Source organism: Zea mays, chromosome 7, assembly GCF_902167145.1.
Source record: "Zea mays cultivar B73 chromosome 7, Zm-B73-REFERENCE-NAM-5.0, whole genome shotgun sequence".
NCBI classification, from domain to species: Eukaryota; Viridiplantae; Streptophyta; class Magnoliopsida; order Poales; family Poaceae; genus Zea; species Zea mays.
In genome coordinates, this window is record NC_050102.1 from 8,831,321 (window position 1) to 8,851,848 (window position 20,528).

Genomic DNA, 20,528 nt, shown 5'->3' on the forward strand with positions numbered 1-20,528 from the left:
ATCCGAATCCCATTCCTTTCCAATATGAGCCTCGCCCTTTGCCTTCTTGTAATTCTTCTTCTTTTCCCATTTTCCACTCTTCTTTTCCTGGTCACTATCATTATCGGGACAATTAGCGATAAAGTGACCAATCTTACCACACTTGAAGCATGAGCGCTTCCCCTTCGTCTTGGTCTTGTTGGGATGCTCCTTGCGACCCCTTAACGCCGTCTTGAATCTTTTGATGATGAGAGCCATCTCTTCATCATTAAGACCAGCCGCCTCAATTTTCGCCACCTTGCTGGGCAGCGCCTCCTTGCTCCTTGTTGCCTTGAGAGCAATGGGTTGAGGCTCATGGATTGGGCCATTCAACGCGTCGTCCACGTATCTCGCCTCCTTGATCATCATCCGCCCGCTTACAAATTTTCCAAGAATTTCTTCGGGCGACATTTTGGTGTACCTGGGGTTCTCACGAATATTATTCACCAAATGAGGATCAAGAACGGTAAAGGACCTTAGCATTAGGCGGACAACGTCGTGGTCCGTCCATCGCGTGCTTCCATAGCTCCTTATCTTGTTGACAAGGGTCTTGAGCCGGTTGTATGTTTGGGTTGGCTCCTCTCCCCTTATCATAGCGAATCTCCCAAGTTCGCCTTCCACCAACTCCATCTTGGTGAGCATGGTGACGTCGTTGCCCTCGTGAGATATTTTGAGGGTGTCCCATATCTGCTTGGCATTGTCCAAGCCGCTCACCTTATTGTATTCTTCCCTGCACAAAGATGCTAAGAGAACAGTAGTAGCTTGTGCATTTCTATGGATTTGTTCATTTATAAGCATAGGGCTATCCGAGCTATCAAATTTCATTCCATTCTCTACAATCTCCCATATGCTTGGATGGAGAGAAAATAAGTGACTACGCATTTTGTGACTCCAAAATCCGTAGTCCTCCCCATCGAAGTGTGGAGGTTTGCCAAGAGGAATGGAAAGCAAATGCGAATTCGAACTATGTGGAATACGAGAATAATCAAAGGAAAAATTTGAATTAACCGTCTTCCTGTAGTCGTTGTCGTCGTCCTTTTGGGAAGAGGAAGATTCGTCGCTGTCGTAGTAGACGATCTCCTTGATGCGCCTTGTCTTCTTCTTCCCATCTTTTCGTTTATGGCCCGAGCCCGAGTCGTTGGACTTGTCATCCTTTGGCTCGTTGACGAAGGACTCCTTCTCCTTGTCGTTGATCACGATTCCCTTCCCTTTAGGATCCATCTCTTCGGGCGGTTAGTCCCTTACTTGAAGAGAACGGCTCCGATACCAATTGAGAGTACCTAGAGGGGGGGTGAATAGGTGATCCTGTAAAACTTCAAAACTTAAGCCACAAAAACTTGTTAAGTGTTAGCACAATTATGGCCAAGTGGCTAGAGAGGAGTCAAAACACAATAACCACAAGAAATCAATCACAGAGATGACACGGTGGTTATCCCGTGGTTCGGCCAAGTACAAAACTTGCCTACTCCACGTTGTGGCGTCCCAACGGACGAGAGTTGCACTCAACTCCTCTCAAGTGATCCAATGATCAACTTGAATACCACGGTGTTCTTGCTTTTCTTTTCTCAATCCCGTTTGCGAGGAATCTCCACAACTTGGAGCCTCTCGCCCTTACAAAAGATGTTCACAGAGAATCACAGAGCAAGGGAGGGATTAGCAACTCACACACGACACAAAGATCACAGCGAATACGCACACACAAGACCCAGACTTGAGCTCAAGAGACTAGCACACTAGACCGGAGCTCAAATCACTAGAATGTCGAACAAGTGTGCAAGATTGATGTGTGAGTGATCAAGAGTGCTCAAGGAATGCTTGGTTTACTCCTCCATGCGCCTAGGGGTCCCTTTTATAGCCCCAAGGCAGCTAGGAGCCGTTGAGAACAAATCTGGAAGGCCATCCTTGCCTTCTGTCGTCGGGCGCACCGGACAGTCCGGTGCACACCGGACACTGTCCGGTGCCCGATTTCTTTCCTTAACAGGCACAGCCGACCGTTGCAGATCTGGCGCACCGGACAGTCCGGTGCACACCGGACAGTCCGGTGCCTCCTTCCGACCGTTGGCCAGACCACGTGTCGCGCGCAGATTCCGCGGCCGACCGTTGGCTCACCGGACAGTCCGGTGCACACCGGACAGTCCGGTGATTTTTAGCCGTACGCCGTCGGCAAATTCCCGAGAGCGGCGTCTTCAGGTCGAGGTAGCCTGGCGCACCGGACACTGTCCGGTGCACCACCGGACAGTCCGGTGCCCCAGACCGAAACAGCCTGTTGGCTGTACACAGCCAACATTCTTCTTTTCTTCTTCTCTCTGTTTCTAACACTTAGACAAATATATTAGTACACGAAACCAATGTACTAAGGCTTAGACACATACCTTTACTTGTGATTTGCACTTTGTTCATCCATGGGCATAGATTCACATTTAAGCACTTGTGTTGGCACTTAATCACCAAAATACTTAGAAATGGCCCAAAGGCACATTTCCCTTTCAGTAGGTACGGGGTCTGCCAATTCCGGTCAGGCGTGGCCCCACTCCGCTCCTCCTCGACGTGCAGTGCCTCGCCCTCGGAGGCCGAGGGTACCTCGGGCTGAACCGAGGGCGCCTCGGGCCGAGCTGAGGGTGCCTCGGGCTGTGCCGAGGGTACCTCGGGCTGGACCGAGGGCGCCTCAGGCTCGGGCGAGTCGTCGATCTTGACGGAGGGTTGATGCAGATCCCGGGAGAAGACGTCCGGGGGAACCGTTGTTCGCCCCGAGGCTATTTTTGCCAGCTCGTCCGCAGTCTCGTTGTAGCGCCGAGCGATGTGGTTAAGCTCGAGCCCGTAGAACTTATCTTCCAGGCGCCGAACCTCATCGCAGTAGGCCTCCATCTTCGGGTCGCGGCAGTGGGAGTTCTTCATGACTTGGTCGATGACGAGCTGCGAGTCGCCGTGGGCGTCGAGGCGCCTGACCCCTAGCTCGATGGCGATCCGCAACCCGTTGACCAGAGCCTCGTACTCAGCCACATTGTTGGACGCCGGGAAATGGAGGCGTAGCACATAGCGTAGGTGTTTCCCGAGGGGCGAGATGAAGAGTAGGCCCGCGCCGGCTCCCGTCTTCATCAGCGACCCGTCGAAAAACATGGTCTAGAGCTCCGGTTGGATCGGAGCCGTCGGTAGCTGGGTGTCGACCCATTCGGCTATGAAGTCCGCCAATACCTAGGACTTGATGGCCTTCCGAGGGGCGAACGAGATTGTCTCGCCCATGATTTCCACCGCCCACTTTGCAATCCTGCCCGAGGCCTCTCGGCACTGGATGATTTCCCCCAGGGGGAAGGATGAGGCAGCTGCCCCCGTCCATAAGGACCTTGGTGAGCCTGACGTCGCCGACGACGGGGTCGACGACGAGCGGGTATTTCCCCGGGCTCAGCACGTGGTCGGGGTGGTCAGCTTGGTCGAAGGTGATGGGCTTGTCGGACCAGTCTAGGTAGACTGGCGCCGCCACCTTCACCGAGCAGACCTCCCGGCGCTCTCGCTTGCGATGCCGAGTCGAGGCATTCGCCGCATGTCCACCGTAGATCATGAAGCAGTCGCGGACCTCGGGGAACTCTCCTGCTTGGTGATCTTCCTTCTTGTCGTCGTCGCGGGCCCTGCCACCCTCCGTGGGTGGCCCGGCCCTGTGGAAGTGGCGCCGAAGCATGACGCACTCCTCAAGGGTGTGCTTGACGGGCCCCTGATGATAGGGGCACGGCTCCTTGAGCATCTTGTCGAAGAGGTTGGCACCTCCGGGGGGCTTCCGAGGGTTCTTGTACTCGGCGGCGGCGACAAGGTCCGCGTCGGCGGCGTCGCGTTTCGCTTGCGACTTCTTCTTGCCTTTCTTCTTGGCGCCGCGCGAAGTAGATGCCTCGGGAGCATCTTCCGATGGTGGCCCTGGGGCTGCTTGTCCTTTCGGAAGATAGCCTCGACCGCCTCCTGGCCAGAGGCGAACTTGGTGGCGATGTCCATCAGCTCACTCGCCCTGGTGGGAGTCTTGCGACCCAACTTACTCACCAGGTCGCGGCAGGTGGTGCCGGCAAGGAACGCGCCGATGACATCCGAGTCGGTGATGTTGGGCAGCTTGGTGCGCTGCTTCGAGAATCGCCGGATGTAGTCCCGGAGAGACTCTCCCGGCTGCTGCCGGCAGCTTCGGAGGTCCCAGGAATTCCCGGGGCGCACGTACGTGCCCTGGAAATTGCCGGTGAAGGCTTGGACCAGGTCATCCCAGTTGGAGATCTGCCCCGGGGGCAGGTGCTCCAACCAGGCGCGAGCGGTGTCGGAGAGGAACAGGGGGAGGTTGCGGATGATGAGGTTGTCGTCGTCCGTTCCACCCAGTTGGCAGGCCAGGCGGTAGTCCGCGAGCCACAGTTCCGGTCTCGTTTCCCCCGAGTACTTTGTGATAGTAGTCGGGGGTCGGAACCGGGTCGGGAACGGTGCCCGTCGGATGGCCCGGCTGAAGGCCTGCGGACCGGGTGGTTCGGGCGAGGGACTCCGATCCTCCCCGCTGTCGTAGCGTCCCCCACGCCTGGGGTGGTAACCTCGGCGCACCCTCTCGTCGAGGTGGGCCCGACGGTCGCGATGATGGTGCTCGTTGCCGAGGTGGCCCGAGGTCGCAGGCGCGGTGTTGCGCGTGCGCCCGGTGTAGACCGAGGCTTCCCGCATGAATCGGGAAGTCGCGGCATGAGGTTCCGAGGGGTATCCCTGCCTTCGGGAGGTAGAGCTCTCGGCCCGTCGGACCGCAGCGCCTTCCAGGAGATTCTTGAGCTCTCCCTGGATTCGCCGACCCTCGGTGGTTGATGGCTCCGGCATCGCGCGGAGAAGCATCGCTGCTGCAGCCAGGTTCTGACCGACCCCACTGGATGCGGGTGGCGGCCTGACCCTGACGTCGTTGGTGACGCGGTGCTGGAAACCCTGGGGCAGGTGACGTATCTCTTCGGCCGGGGGTTGGCCCGCCCATACCTGCCCGATGTCCCGGCGGATCGGCTCAAGCGCTCCTGCTCCCTCGTCGAGCCTAGCCTGCGCCCTGCGGACTTGCTCGAGCTGTGGGTCATGACCCCCCGCCGGAACGGGGACCACAGCTAGCTCCCGTGGGATGTCAGCGCGAGGCACCGGCCTAGGGAGATCACTGTCCTCCGGCATGCCGAGATGATTGCCTTCGGAGGGATCCCCTAGATCGACGTGGAAACATTCGCGGCTTGGGCCGCAGTCCTCGTCGTCGAGGCTGCGGCTATCGTCGGAACAGTCGGAGAGGCAGTAGTCACATGCGGTCATGAAGTCCCGCATGGCACTGGGGTTGCCAAATCCAGAGAAATCCCAACAGATGTTGGGGTCGTCATCTTCCTCGGACCCGTAGGTCGAGACGTCCGTCAGCCGGTCCCAAGGCGACCGCATGCGAAACCCCAGAGGGTTTGAACTCGCCTCTACGAGAGCGCCCGCCAAAGCAAGGTCGCTAGGCGGGTTGAGGCTGAGTCCAAATGACGTAGGATGGGAATCGGTCGGTACCATTTGGTCGACGAGCAGCGACATAGTCGCGTCGGGGACTGATTGCACCGTCGTCTCAGGTACGAGGGCGACGTCCTGCAAGCTTTCCGCGAGCGCACTGGCGTCGTCCGCTTGCTCGGGATTGGCGTGTCGCGGGGAGACGGCGTTCGCCTTCGTCTCAAACGCGAGGTCGACGCCCGACGCGCCCCCCGTTGGGGCGCCGGGGACGTCGACTCGCTCGACAGCCGACGAGGCGCGGCCTCCCGCTTGGCCTTGGTTGCCCCGCCTCCTCCTCCGTTGGCGGGGGAGAGGATGGGGCAAGCTCGAATGTTGTTCTTCCACCACGCGGGGAAGACGTCGTCGATTCCGCCGCCGGCGGGCGGGCTGTCGGCCGCCATTGTCGTTGTCGCGCGGCGGTGGAAGGAGTACCATGTCGTAGCTGCCGTCGAAGGACATGAACTCAAGACTCCCGAAACGGAGCACCGTCCCGGGTCGGAGAGGTTGCTGGAGACTGCCCATCTGGAGCTTGACGGGAAGCTGTTCGTCAACACGCAGCAGGCCCCTACCTGGCGCGCCAACTGTCGGTGTTTCGAGACCGGGGGGTCCCTAAGCCGACGAGTGAGTGTCGCCGCGTGCCCCAGCCCAGATGGGTCGAGCGCGTGGGCGAGCGCGAAGGGGGGAAGTGAGGTGGCCGGAGATGGGCGTGAGAGAGGTGGAAATCCCGCGGCCTTCGTGTTCGTCCAGCGCCCAGGTTGGGTGCGCTTGCAGTAGGGGGTTACGAGCGGCCTCACGCGAGCGCCTGTCTCGTCCTCGTCCCCGCGCGGCCAACCCTCTCTAAGAGGGCCCTGGTCCTTCCTTTTATAGGCGTAAGGAGAGGATCCAGGTGTACAATGGGGGTGTAGCAGAGTGCTACGTGTCTAGCGGGGGAGAGCTAGCGCCCTAAGTACATGCCGATGTGGCAGCCGGAGAGATCTTGGCACCCAGCTGGTGTGATGTCGTGGCCGTCGGAGGAGCGACGGAGCCTGGCGGAGGGACAGCTGTCGGAGCGGTTGAGTCCTTGCTGACGTCCTCCTGCTTCCGTAAGAGAGCTGAGAGCAGCCGTCGTCACAGAGCATGCGGGGCGCCATCATTGCCTATCTGGCAGAGCTAGCCAGATGGGACACCGGTCTTGTTCTCTGCGGCCCGAGTCAGCTCGGGGTAGGGTGATGATGGCGCTTCCTGTTGACGTGGCTGGCCTGCACCCTAGGTTGGGCGACGTGGAGGCTCCTCCGAAGCCGAGGTCGAGTCTGTCTTCCATGGCCGAGGCCGAGCCCGAGCCCCTGGGTCGGGCGAGGCGGAGGTCGTTCGGCAGAGGCCAGGGCGGAGTCCGAGCCCTGGGGTCGGGCGGAGCGGAGTTCGCCGTCTTCCGGGACTTAGCCCGAGTCCGAGCCCTGGGGTCGGGCGGAGCGGAGTTCGTCGTCTTCTGGGGCTGAGCCCGAGTCCGAGCCCTAGGGTCGGGCGGAGCGGAGTTCGCCGTCTTCCGGGACTTAGCCCGAGTCCGAGCCCTGGGTCGGGCGGAGCGGAGTTCGCCGTCTTCCGGGACCTAGCCCGAGTCCGAGCCCTAGGGTCGGGCGGAGCGGAGTTCGCCGTCTTCCGGGACTTAGCCCGAGTCCGAGCCCTGGGTCGGGCGGAGCGGAGCTTCCTATGGTGCCTTTGGCAGGGCCTGGCTGCCTGTCAGTCTCACTCTGTCAAGTGGCACTGCAGTCGGAGTGGCGCAGGCGGCGCTGTCCTTTTGTCAGGCCGGTCAGTGGAGCGGCGAAGTGACGGCGGTCACTTCGGCTCTGCCGGGGGGCGTGCGTCAGGATAAAGGTGTCAGGCCACCTTTGCGTTAAATGCTCCTGCGATTCGGTCGGTCGGTGCGGCGATTTAGTCAGGGTTGCTTCTTATCGAAGGCATGGCCTCGGGCGAGCCGGAGATGTGTCCGCCGTTGGAGGGGGGCCTCGAGCGAGACGGAAATCCTCCGGGGTCGGCTGCCCTTGACCGAGGTTAGGCTCGGGCGAGGCATGATCGAGTCGCTCGAATGGACTGATCCCTGACTTAATCGCACCCATCAGGCCTTTGCAGCTTTATGCTGATGGGGGTTACCAGCTGAGAATTAGGAGTCTTGAGGGTACCCCTAATTATGGTCCCCGACAAATAGAAATGTTCAATTCATCAATCCTAGCAAGCAAATCAACATTATCATCTCTAGGATTGGAAGTTGAAGCAATACAAACATGAGAATCAACCTTAGTTAACAATTTAGCATTTTCATCTCTAAGGTTGTCTATAGTCTCATGGCAAGTGCTTAGCTCACTAGACATTTTTTTACATTTCTCAATTTCTAGAGCATAAGCATTTTTAACCTTAACATGTTTCTTATTTTCCTTAATTAGGAAGTCCTCTTGGGAATCCAAGAGGTCATCCTTTTCATGGATAGCACTAATTAATTCATTTAATTTTTCTTTTTGTTCCATGTTAAGGTTGGCAAAAAGGGTACGCAAATTATCTTCCTCATCACTAGCATTATCATCACTAGAGGACTCATATCTAGTGGAGGATTTAGATTTAACCTTCTTCTTTTTGCCGTCCTTTGCCATGAGGCACTTGTGGCCGACGTTGGGGAAGAGAAGTCCCTTGGTGACGGCGATGTTGGCGGCGTCCTCGTCGTCGGAGGAGTCGCTAGAGCTTTCGTCGGAGTCCCACTCCCGACAAACATGGGCATCACCGCCCTTCTTCTTGTAGCACCTCTTCTTCTCCTTTCTTCTTCCCTTCTTGTCGTCGCCCCTGTCACTATCACTTGATAATGGACATTTAGCTATAAAGTGACCGGGCTTACCACATTTGTAGCAAACCTTCTTGGAGCGGGACTTGTAGTCTTTCCCTCTCCTTTGCTTGAGGATTTGGCGGAAGCTCTTGATGACGAGCGTCATTTCCTCATTGTCGAGCTTGGAGGCGTCGATTGGTTGTCTACTTGGTGTAGACTCCTCCTTCTTTTCCTCCGTCGCTTTGAATGCGACGGGTTGAGCTTCGGATGTGGAGGGATCATCAAGCTCGTTGATCTTCCTCGAGCCTTCGATCATGCACTCAAAACTTACAAAATTCCCGATTACTTCCTCGGGGGTCATTAGTGTATATCTTGGGTTGCCACGGATTAATTGAACTTGAGTAGGGTTAAGGAAAATAAGAGATCTTAGAATAACCTTAACCACCTCGTGGTCATCCCACTTTTTGCTCCCGAGGTTGCGCACTTGATTCACCAAGGTCTTGAGCCGGTTGTACATGTTTTGTGGCTCCTCCCCTTTGCGAAGCCGGAACCGACCGAGCTCCCCCTCGATCGTCTCCCGCTTGGTGATCTTTGTGAGCTCATCTCCTTCGTGTGCGGTTTTGAGCACATCCCAAACCTCCTTGGCGCTCTTCAACCCTTGCACTTTGTTATACTCCTCTCTACTTAGAGAGGCGAGGAGTATTGTTGTTGCTTGAGAGTTGAAGTGCTCGATTTGGGCCACCTCATCCTCATCATAGTCTTCATCCCCTACGGACGGTACCTGTGCACCAAACTCAACAACATCCCATATGCTTTTGTGGAGTGAGGTTAGATGAAATCGCATTAAATCACTCCACCTAGCGTAATCTTCACCATCAAAAGTTGGTGGTTTGCCTAATGGGACGGAAAGTAAAGGTGTATGTTTAGAAATGCGAGGGTAGCGTAGGGGAATCTTACTATACTTCTTGCGCTCTTGGCGCTTAGAAGTGACGGATGCCGCGTCGGAGCCGGAGGTGGATGCCGATGAAGAATCGGTCTCGTAATAGACCACTTTCCTCATCCTCTTTTTCTTGTCCCCACTCCGACGAGGCTTGTGGGAGGAAGACTTCTCCTTCTCTTTGTGTGAAGAAGATTTCTTCTCCTTTCCTTTGGAGGAGTCTTTCTTCTCCTTCCTCTTGGTGCGGGACTCTTCCGATGAAGTGCTCCCGTGGCTTGTAGTGGGCTTTTCGCCGGTCTCCATCTCCTTCTTGGCGTGATCTCCCGACATCACTTCGAGCGGTTAGGCTCTAATGAAGCACCGGGCTCTGATACCAATTGATAGTCGCCTAGAGGGGGGGTGAATAGGGCGAAACTGAAATTTACAAATATAAACACAACTACAAGCCGGGTTAGCGTTAGAAGTAAAAACGAGTCCGCGAGAGAGGGTGGAAAACAAATCTCAAGCAAATAAGTAGTGAGACACACGGATTTGTTTTACCGAGGTTCGGTTCTCGCAAACCTACTCCCCGTTGAGGAGGCCACAAAGGTCGGGTCTTTTTCAACCCTTTCCCTCTCTCAAATGGTCCCTCCGACCGAGTGAGCTTCTCTTCTCAAATCAAAGCCGGGAACAAAACTTCCCCGCAAGGGCCACCACACAATTGGTGCCTCTTGCCTTGATTACAATGGAGTTTTGATCACAAGAACAAGTGAGAAAGAAAAGAAGCAATCCAAGCGCAAGAGCTCAAAAGAACACGGCAAATCTCTCTCGCTAATCACTAAAGCCTTGTGTGGAATTGGAGAGGATTTGATCTCTTTGGTGTGTCTAGAATTGAATGCCTAGATCTTGTAAGTGGTTGAGAAGTGGAAAACTTGGATGCTATGAATGGTGGGGTGGTTGGGGTATTTATAGCCCCAACCACCAAACTTGACCGTTGGTGGAGGCTGTCTGTCGTATGGTGCACCGGACAGTCCGGTGCACACCGGACATGTCCGGTGCGCCAGCCACGTCACCAACGCCGTTGGGATTCGACCGTTGGAGCTTCTGTCTTCTGGGCCCGCCTGGACGTCCGGTGCACACCGGACATGTACTGTTCAATGTCCGGTGCGCCAGTATGGGCGTGCCTGACTTCTGTGCGCTTCTGGCGCGCATTGAATGCGCCTGCAGGTGACCGTTGGCGCGAAGTAGCCGTTGCTCTGCTGGTTCACCGGACAGTCCGGTGTACACCGGACAGTCCGGTGTACACCGGACAGTCCGGTGAATTATAGCGGAGTAGCCGCTGCGTTTTCCCGAGGCTGGCGAGTTCCAGAGGCCGCTCTTCCTTGGAGCACCGGACACTGTCCGGTGTACACCGGACAGTCCGGTGAATTATAGCGGAGTGCCTCTGAAAATTCCCGAAGGTGGCAAGTTTGAGTTTGAGTCCTCTGGTGCACCGGACACTGTCCGGTGGTGCACCGGACACTGTCCGGTGTACACCGGACAGTCCGGTGCCCCCAGACCAGAGGTGCCTTCGGTTGCCTCTTTGCTCCTTTGTTGAATCCAAAACTTGATCTTTTTATTGGCTGAGTGTGAACCTTTTACACCTGTATAATCTATACACTTGGGCAAACTAGTTAGTCCAATTATTTGTGTTGGGCAATTCAACCACCAAAATTAATTAGGGACTAGGTGTAAGCCTAATTCCCTTTCAGTTTTCTTCTATTATTATACGGTTATACTTTCTACATTTAACAATGCAAAGGGGGAACAGGCAAATACAGTAGAGAAATCTGTTGAAAATGTTTTTTGGTTGATTGTTGCTACATAAGTAGTGTATTTGTTTCCTGCATCATCCCTTGTCATTTTTTTATTAACCAATTGTATCGGGCATCCTTTATATTGTAGGTTGGTGACAAGCCATCTACTTCATTCCAAGTTGTAAGTCGTTCTGACTTTTATGTGCATATAGGTTTTGCTATGCACCTAGATATACATCATGTCTAAGTACATAGTAAAATATATGTATCTAGAATTTCATCTACATACAAGTAGGCAACATAAAACAGTGATCCTGATGTCACAATGTTTAATGCAGTCCACCGCTGCCGCGCCTGCTCGCGGTTCCCAGGCCTCTGGTGCCCCCTCACCGTTGTTTATAGTAACAGATATTGATTCTTGACAAAGGAATTGTAGGATATTGAGATTGATGATATTATATATGTTTAGTTTCTATGTAACCATTATATATTAATATTTTGTATGTTGTTGCAACCCATCCCCACTCTTAGACCCTTATTAATGTGAACAACATCGAGGAATAGATGCGTAGGAATCAGGCTCATGTTGTTCAGGAGGTGTATGGGAGGATAACGAGATATGTAGTGCTCTTCAAGTGTGCAAGTGCGTCTATGGACTGTATGGTTCTTTGGTTTTTGTTGTTCGCTGAGGTGCAAAGTAGGAAGCAAATGCGGCCCTAACCTTGCAAGCGGGGAATGTATCGTTTTTTGGTGTAACTGAAATATGTGGTGTTATTTTTTATGCATTAACAATTTGTTGAATATTTTGTATACCGTTGCAACGCACGAGCATCTACCTAGTTAGTTAGGTTGTTTAGATATCTCTAGCTAATTATTAGTTATAATACATTAAAAACAGAACTAAATAAGTTAAGAATGTACTTTTGCATTCAATCTTAGCTATAGTACCATGTCACGCGACTTTATAAAATAATACTCCTAGGTTCAAGTTAGGAGAAGACAAACCATCAAAATTACCACAAAGGCACACAAACTCCGTATATAGATACAGAGAGACTGGTTGTAGGGGATCCTGGATGCCTTAATGCCTTGAGTTGCCTGAGCGGCGGGGTTCAGGGCTCTTCACAGCAGTTAACAAAAATCCTGGAACTGGAAAGCCCCCAAAAAGAAAGGCAGTTCACAAAAAACCGCTGAAAACGCAACAAAATCCCACGTCGTTTTCTACCGGCACTTGTCTTCTTCCATACCACATTTCCACTGGAGCGAAAAATGGTGATGCTACCTCTCCAGCACTCGTAGGCCGCCACAATTATGCGCTTCCATTTCCACTTCTCTGAGACCAGACAGCTCGAGTCTTTATCCGTCGCCCCCACTTGACCCCTCTCGCCACTCCCTCCCCTCCATCAACAATTCGGTTTCTTGGGTGATTTTTTTTCTTGCTTGCTCGGTTTCTTGTGGGGCGGGCCGCGAACCGGCGAGGCGGGGGCGCGGGGCAACGCAAAGCAGCGCAGGGGCAACGCAGTGCAGCAAAAGCTTCGATCTTTATCCGCCGGATTCCTCTCCTCCCCTTTCCTCTCTCTCCGTCTCCCCGCTTGCTTTGTGCTTCGTTGTTGAGAGGAGGGGAGAGGAGGGGAGACCCACATCCACTTGCCTTTCTCCTCTCTCCTCTCGCAGCCCCCCTTCCAACTCCTCCTGGTCCCTGGAAAAAGGAGACCTTTTGGTGCAAGATTCGATCTGCTGTGGCTGCCTCGACCTTGCTGCGTGCGCGGAGATTTGGTTTCTTGGCTGGCGCGCGCGGGCAGTTGGAGCTCTTTGATTCAACAGGTTCAGATTGCAGCGGCGAGCGACTGCTCTGCGGTCGAGGCTGCTGCTCGCCGGGTGATTCCGTGCCCGCTCTTGGTGGCGGCGGGCGGTGTCCTCGTCTGATCCGTTTCTTCGGGAGGCTTTGGTTGATGTGCTGGGTTTCCTCGGAGCTCAGTTCCCCAATTCGCCATTTTGATGAGGAGCTCTTCCCACTGTGAGAGCTACTGCGCTCCTCCCCTGTGCTACCTCCCCTGCCTCCCCAAATCCAAAGACGTTGCAGTCGGTGACCCGGAGTCCGGGTCCCCGAGCCCTGCCGCTGTCGCCGAGGACAAGCCGCCCGTGGTCCAGAAGATCGAGGAATCTGTGGCGGCAACCGGCGGCGATGGCGTCGGTGATGGTGACAAGTGCTATCGGGAGGTGGCGGTGGCTCCCAAGAGTTGCTTGAAGAGGGCTAATTGCGAGGACAGCAGTAAGAATGCGGTGAAAGGCAATGTGAAGTGGAAGGATTTGCTGGGGAAGGATCTCACGCTCACGCAGGTCAAGGAATTCGAGCCAAGGTATGTGCTGTGCTCTTGCCATGTTTCCCCTTACTACTAATACTATCATCTGGTTGAGATTGTGGGTGAATTTGGTAATATTCTAGTCTCGAGTTTGGGGAATGCATGCCATGTGATGTGTGGTGTTCACCATTCTAGTTAGTTAGGCGTCAGTTCGGCTAGTGGACATGTGGCTTGCCTCTGATTTCTAGAGGAATGTTCTCGTCATTTTGGCTGGTGGACATGTGGCTTGCCCCTGATCTCTAGAGGAATGTTCTCGTTTTGGGTCTCTGCGACGTGCATTTGATTTTAAGTCACGGATGGTCACTTGCAGTTGTGCTGACATTTGGAAACACTACCCAATGGAGAAGTCAACGGTTTGTCATGAGCCTCATGTCCACTGGTAATGGTGGTCATCCTTTTGTTGTTCCTAGGTGGTGGGTTAATTGGATAAGGTTGGGCCAAGTCCTCGTGTAGCAGGTCTACAGTCTACTATATTTGACCTCGGTTGGAGTGTCCAAGCATGGCTGTGGATGAATTGAACTTGCTTCCATATGGTCAACATCTCTGATCATGAATCAGAATGTGTTGGTTGTTACCGAGCCAATTTCTTGTGCCTGGGTGAAGCTCTAGACCAAACCGTCCATACCTTTTCTGGTTGGATGGCTGCCCAAGTATCCTACCTGGACACCACTTTTCATTCAGTGTTTCCCTAACAGTTTTCTTCAACGCGTCAAGAAATTGTGATCAAACGGTCTAGTTTCAAGGCTATCTGGTTTTAGGTCAATCCACCTGAGAAAAGTGAGGCCTTTTCACTTAAGATAGTCTGGCAGTTACCTTGAACATGTGTCGTGCTGGTCATGCAATGTAAACTGAAAGATTTCTTTCAGAACTTGCACATCAAATCGGATTAGCAGTTCATGTTCGTATTTTAAGCCATGTTCCTTTTTTTTTGTTTTCTATCTATTGTTTAAATGTTAACCTGGGAAGGGGGTGAGGGGTATTTCATTGAGGTTTTCGTCAATAGAACTTCCACAACCCAAGACAGCTGATTGATTATGACCTTGTAATAATCCTTTTTCAGAAACAAATAAATTAATCCCATATAGACCACTTAACGCTTCAAGTTCCAAGTCAGCGCATAGCTTTAAAGATATGAAATCACAATCAGGGCAATTGAGCTTTCGTTTTCGGGTGGGTCTTTTTACTACAGGTTGCTTCCAGTTGCTATTTAGGAACATACAATGATTGGATAAGCTGAAATTTTATCAGGTTTAATCACAGTCCCATCGCACATTTAAACCTAGTAATGGTGCATTGACACAGTATGCTAACATCATTGTCGTTCCTGCTGGCGACGAGAATATACATTACTTATATAGCCCTAGTTCCCATCTTTTTCACTTGCTTGTCCGATTCAAGTTTTTTTCCATGCTAGGGTTGAAGAAAAATCTAGCTTTGATGCTTACACAATCTTTGACTACTGGACCTGTTACTATCAGAATTGAAGATATATGACCTATCTAGCTTGGAATGCTTACACAGTCTTTTCTACGATGCAGCGAATCTGGAGACTCAGACGACGAAGAGTACGCTGGCGCCTGCGCCTGCGTAATCCAATGAGGCCAGGGATCTTTAGTGTAAATTCTGTGAAGAAAAAAAATCAAAACAAACAAACAGAACGCTCTCAGTCAGCCATTAGTCCTGGTCAGTAGAGGGTAGGGAGCAGCTGTGTTGGTAATTGGTATGTGGATGCCATGGCTCGTGTTGTGTTCTGTCAGCAGCTTCAACTGTAAAATGTTGTTACAAATGCATAGCTTTAGAAGATATTATTATTATCTGCCAAATGTGATATGTTCTCCTGTCTGAAATCTTCTTGTAACTGGTGTGCTGCGCCTTCCGTTTTTTTTAATTTTTTTTTTCTATTGAGCTCTATCTTTTCCAGGTGGACGCAATTGGTACTACTACTAGTCAATGGCGTGCGCCAGCGCACGCGTGGAAATTAAATACTTAACATTAACATATAGTGATACAGATACTATATTACACATACATATGTAGAGTGATATGGATGACCATGATCATTACAAAATATACATGGTCATTACATAATAGGTGAGTTACAAATAGTGCATTTTTGGTAGTTTAGTAATGTTGATGTGAACTATAGAGTATTCCTTCTGAAACATGGGAAAGCACTTAAATCTTATGGTGTATACCTTCTAGCGCTGCAATATGTTCATCAGAGAAATAACCATATTGCATAGGAATCCTAATGTTACGTGGAGAGCGTGCACATAAAATAGCAGTGGTTTCTTGTGTTTCCTTTTACCAAATTTTTTTATTCCTTAACAGTATAAAAAGGGGAGCTTGCAAACAAATAATGAGAAGACAAAAAACAATCAGCAATGAAGTAGCATGCATGAACCTATATAAATCACTATCAACATAAATAGTAGGCATTACCTCTAAAAACTAATCGATGTTGATTTAGCACTCGCTTACGATATTTTCATGCTAAGTTTGTATTTCTATGTGAACCCACAATATATATTGTTAATCCAAGGTCAACATTAGGCGTCGGTGATATCAACGTGGAGCTAGATGTCCCTTGCAATGGTATGTATATATGATCCTAGTTGGTTATGCCCACTACATCTGTGAATATATAAAAAAGGATCATCTCCTGCAGAAGACCAAGATAAGAAATGTTAGCAAGAACTCTTACTTTTTTAGGAAAATATTGCACCCCTAAAATCATCTTTTTAGTGGAGAATGAATCTCCCATCGTTTATGAAAACATAACACCCCAAACTCTTTTTTTAGGGGAGAACCTCTAAAAAGCTATGATTTAGCATACACAAACACAAATCGATGGAGGAGCATATCTTTTATGTACCATTAGAAGTGTACGAATGTGTGGTTGAAGGTGGGGAAGTAGCAAAAGGCTACAACAGTTATACAATAAATGTTCTTAGGTTGGGCAACATTTTTATGCACAACGCCATCAGCTATGCCAATCGGGTAATTACACATCTATATTGCGAGCTTGCCAAAAGCAGAGCAGCCTCTGAGTCTGAATTGAGTTGTCTTTGTAGATCGAAGTAATTGTTTTTCTTCTTTTTTACCTTGGTTGAGCCCGCCGAGACCTTGGCTAGGAGCGGTCTAGCAAGTCTTTTTTTGGGCACAGTTAGGGTTTTCAATGTGGTATAATAGAGGAGATAAAAAGGCATGTATGACTTCCGGTGTAGGCGGAGGTAAAAAAGGGACCCAAAAGCATGTGTGCTAAGTGTAGGTGGAGGTCGTATTGCAGAGATTCAAAACCAAAGACAATGTTGGCATGGTGGAAAGCAATCAGAGTTTAGTTTGAGACTCTTTTTACCTCGAGGAAACGTGGGATGGATGGAGGCGGATGCAGCAACACTATTATTGTCCAAGAAACGTCGCGTGGGCTCGATGGAGGCGCACGCAGCAGCGTCGTCGCTGCCGCCGCTGGCAGCGTGGCCGCCGTAGTAAGGAAACTGGAGGCACACCGAGAGGCTTCTAGGCACGTCCACACATCTGGTTTGGTTTCCTTTTTTGTTCGTTGGGAAGCTGGAACGGTGGACCAAGCATGTGCACATGAAATAACACAGGAGCTGGAGGTGTCCACGCGTACGGTGGTGATGTGAAGCGTCATGTAGACGTGCGGTAGCTATTTTTTAGTCGACGTGGACTATGTCACCGTGGAGGAAGTCACATCGGCTTAATAGGAAGGAATCTCCGTTTCAGCATCTCCAAAAGTGCCTTATCTTAAACCCGGCGAGATCCTCTGCAGGAATGTGGCTGGAAGTAGCCGTCGGTCGGTCACTGACGTGCGGGACTGTCTGCGTCTACCTCTGTACTCAGTGGCTGGACATTTACACTAGAGGAATTGGTTTCTATAGAATATAGGGCTCAACTTATTAAAAAAAATCCAACAGTGTATTTTCATAAGAAAAAACATAGGGCACATCACTCCAGACTAGTGTCCTACCACTATTCTTGTTTTTTTTACATTATTCCTAACATTTTCTTTTCTAATAATGTAATTTATTTTTCTAAAATACATGATTTGTCGCTTAACTATTGAAGTGCAATTTTGTTTTTAGTGTTCTAAACACTTTAAATAATGTATTTTAACTTTAGAACACAATTTTAGTTACCTTGTTAGATATGTTCTTAGAATTCGTTTGTGGCTTTTCTAAATATAACTGATAAAAAAACAAAATAAAACGACACGACCTATAATTTGAAAGATAGGACTGGCCTTATCCAACCAGATGACACCGGCCGGCTTGTTGGGCTGTGCAATTTGGGTTAAATACATTTTTTCCGCCCCAATATGGCAGTGATCGGGGGTTTTCGGCCAACTTTTTTGCAAATTGGTCCTTTTCGGGTTTTTTTTCCCACAAATACGCCCCTGACAGTTTCATTTCAAAAAATGGACCCTTATCTCGGCGCCGTCATCATTGGCGCCGAGCTTCCATGTGCCGGCGCCAATACTATTGGCGCTTATACGTCAGACGTGGCGGTTGGCTGGCAGTGACGTGTCAGGGGGTCGGCGCCAAGATCTACGGCGCCGACCCCCGTGTCGGCGGCTCAACACGTGTCCGGGGGGTCGGCGCCATAGATCTTGGCGCCGACCCCCTGTATTCAACCTCTGTCGACCTTCTGTGCAAAAAAAATTGAACTCACCGCCGCCGCACAGACCCCGCGCCGGCGCTGCTCCTTCCCCGGCCCGCGCTACTCCCCGGCGGCGCTCCACCACCGGCCGGCGCCGCCCCGCCCGTCACCGGCCGCCGCCGCCCCGCCCGCCCCCGGCCGGCGCCGCTCCTCCACCGGCCGGCGACGCCAAGCCCGTCCCCGCCCGGCGCCGCTCCTCCCCGGCCGGCGACGCCCCGCCCGCACCCGGTCGGCGCCGCTCCTCCCCGGCCGGCGACGCCACGCCCACACCCGGCCGGCGCCGCTCCTCCCCGTCACCGGCCGCCACGCCCACACCCGCACGCCACCGCCCCGCAAGCGCCCCCGCCGCCCCGCCCGGCGCCGCTCCTCCCCCGACCGGCGCCGCCCGGACACGCCACGCCCGCCCCCCGGCAGCCCCGCCACGCCCGCCCCCCAGCAGCCCCGCCAGCCCTGACCGCGCCGCCGCCCCGACACGGCCGGACGCCTCCCACCGCCGCCGCACGGCCGTCGACCCGTTCCGGGCGCGCTCCTCGGTCGCGCTCGCTCCTCGCCCGCGTCGTCGACGTTCATCCCCGACCGTTTAGGTAAATTTTATATGGTTTTTGTTTATTGTGCAAGCATTTTGTGTTAATTATGTTAAATTGTTTTGCTATAATTTTGTGCATGCATGGCGAGGATTGCTTGGTGCAGATGTTCGTTGAGGGTGGAATTGATGGAGGCCGGCGTTTCTTCAGATGTCCTTATGCATATGTACAAATTAATTTCTAGTCCTTTTTCTAAATACTTTTGTTGTTCAGTGAAACTAACTATAAACATTTATGCAGCATTCATTGGTCAAGGAGAATTGTGGGTTCACTCGTTGGGTAGATCCTCGTCCAATTTTTCCTCATGCGGAATACATATCCTACCTACAGAATAGGATATTTGATCTAGAGAGAGAAGTAAGCAACAAAAATGATGAGGAAGAAAGAGACACAAACAATGGTGGTGCTTCACAGGTGCAAGTATGCCCAGATCCATATTGTTGCTGCCCTTGTCACAACAAGAATGTTGGTCCTCCGTCGTCTCCACCGCACCCACAGCAGACACCAACAATGGGAGGATACTATGGGGAAGGCTCAACTCAATTTGGAATGTGGGAGCACTACTAGAAAACTCTTATGTATCAATTGCTTTTAGCGTGTTGGTTATCTATTTCAATTGCTTCAAGTCGCCTTCAAGAATTGCTTTAAATCTACTTTTCATCAATTATGTATTTATGTAATTTTTCATCAATTTGAAGGTAATTCATTACGAAATATCATTGTTCGACAATACATATTACCGAATAATAAGTTCATTATTACATAACTTCAAATAAAACACCAATACTACTGAGTACAACGGGGCCATTTGCCTTTGCGAAATGCATCAGGGTTCTCCTCCATTGCTTCCTTTGCACGACGTGCACGCTCAAGCTTCTTCTCCTTATCTTCCCTGCATTCAGCAACACGCCTCATTTTCTCTTCGTCTTCACGTTGTTGCTCGGCAGCAAGCTCCTCTCGTCTTTTTTTCATCCTCTCTTTGTCCTCTGCATCCCACTTTTGAAGATTCTCCAGCCACTTCTTATCTTTCTCTGATATTTCGGTGTCAATCCACTGCTCAAAATCACATAGCGGTGGAGGAGTCTACAAAATGTGCAATTATTAGTACGCAAAAAAACATTTACAAAAACATTCACAAATGTAAACATATTACAAGACTATTCTCACCATTAAATTCATCCGACGTTGAACAACAGTTGGCTCAAATGCAAAGTTAGCACACATCCAATACCTCTGTCGATAGGTGTCATGATCTTCAGACTTATCGACCTTACAAGGATCACCACAAAAACACATAGGCACTGGAACACCACTTGGCAAAGGCAGCGGGTCGAAGGCAGTTCCGGTCAAAGGACCCTTCCTAAATTTCCATAAACTCTATAACAATCAGAAATATAATAGACTCACAAAATAAGAGGCAGATCCAAAACTTACCTTTGTTTAGCATATTTACCACGCCTAGACATCTCTAGTTTAGAAGAATTGAAATGAGCACAGCAACAAGCCAGACGTAGGGTACTATTTATAGGAACGTACCTCGGCGCCATAGATCTTGGCGCCGAGGTAGGCGTCGTTGACCGGGCGCCTACCTCGGCGCCAAGATCTATGGCGCCGAGGTACGTGCCACGTCAATCCAGATCACACCGGCGTCTGACGTATAAGCGCCAATAGTATTGGCGCCGGCACACACATGCTCGGCGCCAATGATGACGGCGCCGAGCTAAGGGTCCATTTTTTGAAATGAAACTGCCAGGGGCATAAATGTGGGAAAAAAACCCGAAAAGGGCCAAATTGCAAAAAAGTTGGGGTTTTCGGGGAGTCGGGGTGGTGAATGGAAAGGATAGAGTACTGTTAGCATGGTCCCACTGATCAGATAGGTAAACACTGTTCTGCCCT

The 20,528-nt window shown here is 51.5% G+C and overlaps 2 protein-coding genes and 1 long non-coding RNA gene across 3 annotated transcripts in view; 2 read left to right on the forward strand and 1 right to left on the reverse strand.

The window, feature by feature from the left end:
* LOC103631991 (uncharacterized) overlaps window positions 1-11,648 on the forward strand; it is a 29,318-nt gene extending 17,670 nt beyond the window's left edge. The window contains exon 3 of the long non-coding RNA XR_002263812.2: window positions 11,154-11,648. This is a non-coding gene — a long non-coding RNA (uncharacterized lncRNA). The remainder of the gene's footprint in view (window positions 1-11,153) is intronic.
* A 625-nt stretch (window positions 11,649-12,273) lies between these two features.
* LOC100193460 (uncharacterized) lies at window positions 12,274-15,212 on the forward strand. Its single transcript, NM_001138576.1, has 2 exons — window positions 12,274-13,365; window positions 14,907-15,212. Exons 1-2 carry the CDS (start codon window positions 13,004-13,006, stop codon window positions 14,965-14,967), a joined length of 423 nt encoding a protein of 140 aa, NP_001132048.1. The 5' UTR covers window positions 12,274-13,003; the 3' UTR covers window positions 14,968-15,212.
* Window positions 15,213-19,338: 4,126 nt separating this feature from the next.
* LOC109940949 (uncharacterized) lies at window positions 19,339-20,416 on the reverse strand. Its single transcript, XM_020541347.1, has 3 exons — window positions 20,067-20,416; window positions 19,800-19,992; window positions 19,339-19,715 (listed from the first exon to the last, which is right to left on the reverse strand). The coding sequence occupies exons 1-3, from the start codon at window positions 20,177-20,179 to the stop codon at window positions 19,419-19,421; spliced, it is 603 nt and encodes a 200-aa protein (XP_020396936.1). The 5' UTR covers window positions 20,180-20,416; the 3' UTR covers window positions 19,339-19,418.
* Window positions 20,417-20,528: the final 112 nt, after the last annotated feature.

Coding starts and splice junctions, on each gene's coding strand:
- LOC100193460 (NM_001138576.1), top strand. CDS start 13,004: ATGAGGAGCTCTTCCCACTGTGAGAGCTACTGCGCTCCTCCCCTGTGC. Junction 13,366..14,906: donor GTCAAGGAATTCGAGCCAAG/GTATGTGCTGTG, acceptor TCTACGATGCAG/CGAATCTGGAGACTCAGACG.
- LOC109940949 (XM_020541347.1), bottom strand. CDS start 20,179: ATGGCGCCGAGGTACGTTCCTATAAATAGTACCCTACGTCTGGCTTGT. Junction 19,993..20,066: donor GGTAAATATGCTAAACAAAG/GTAAGTTTTGGA, acceptor ATGGAAATTTAG/GAAGGGTCCTTTGACCGGAA. Junction 19,716..19,799: donor AACGTCGGATGAATTTAATG/GTGAGAATAGTC, acceptor CACATTTTGTAG/ACTCCTCCACCGCTATGTGA.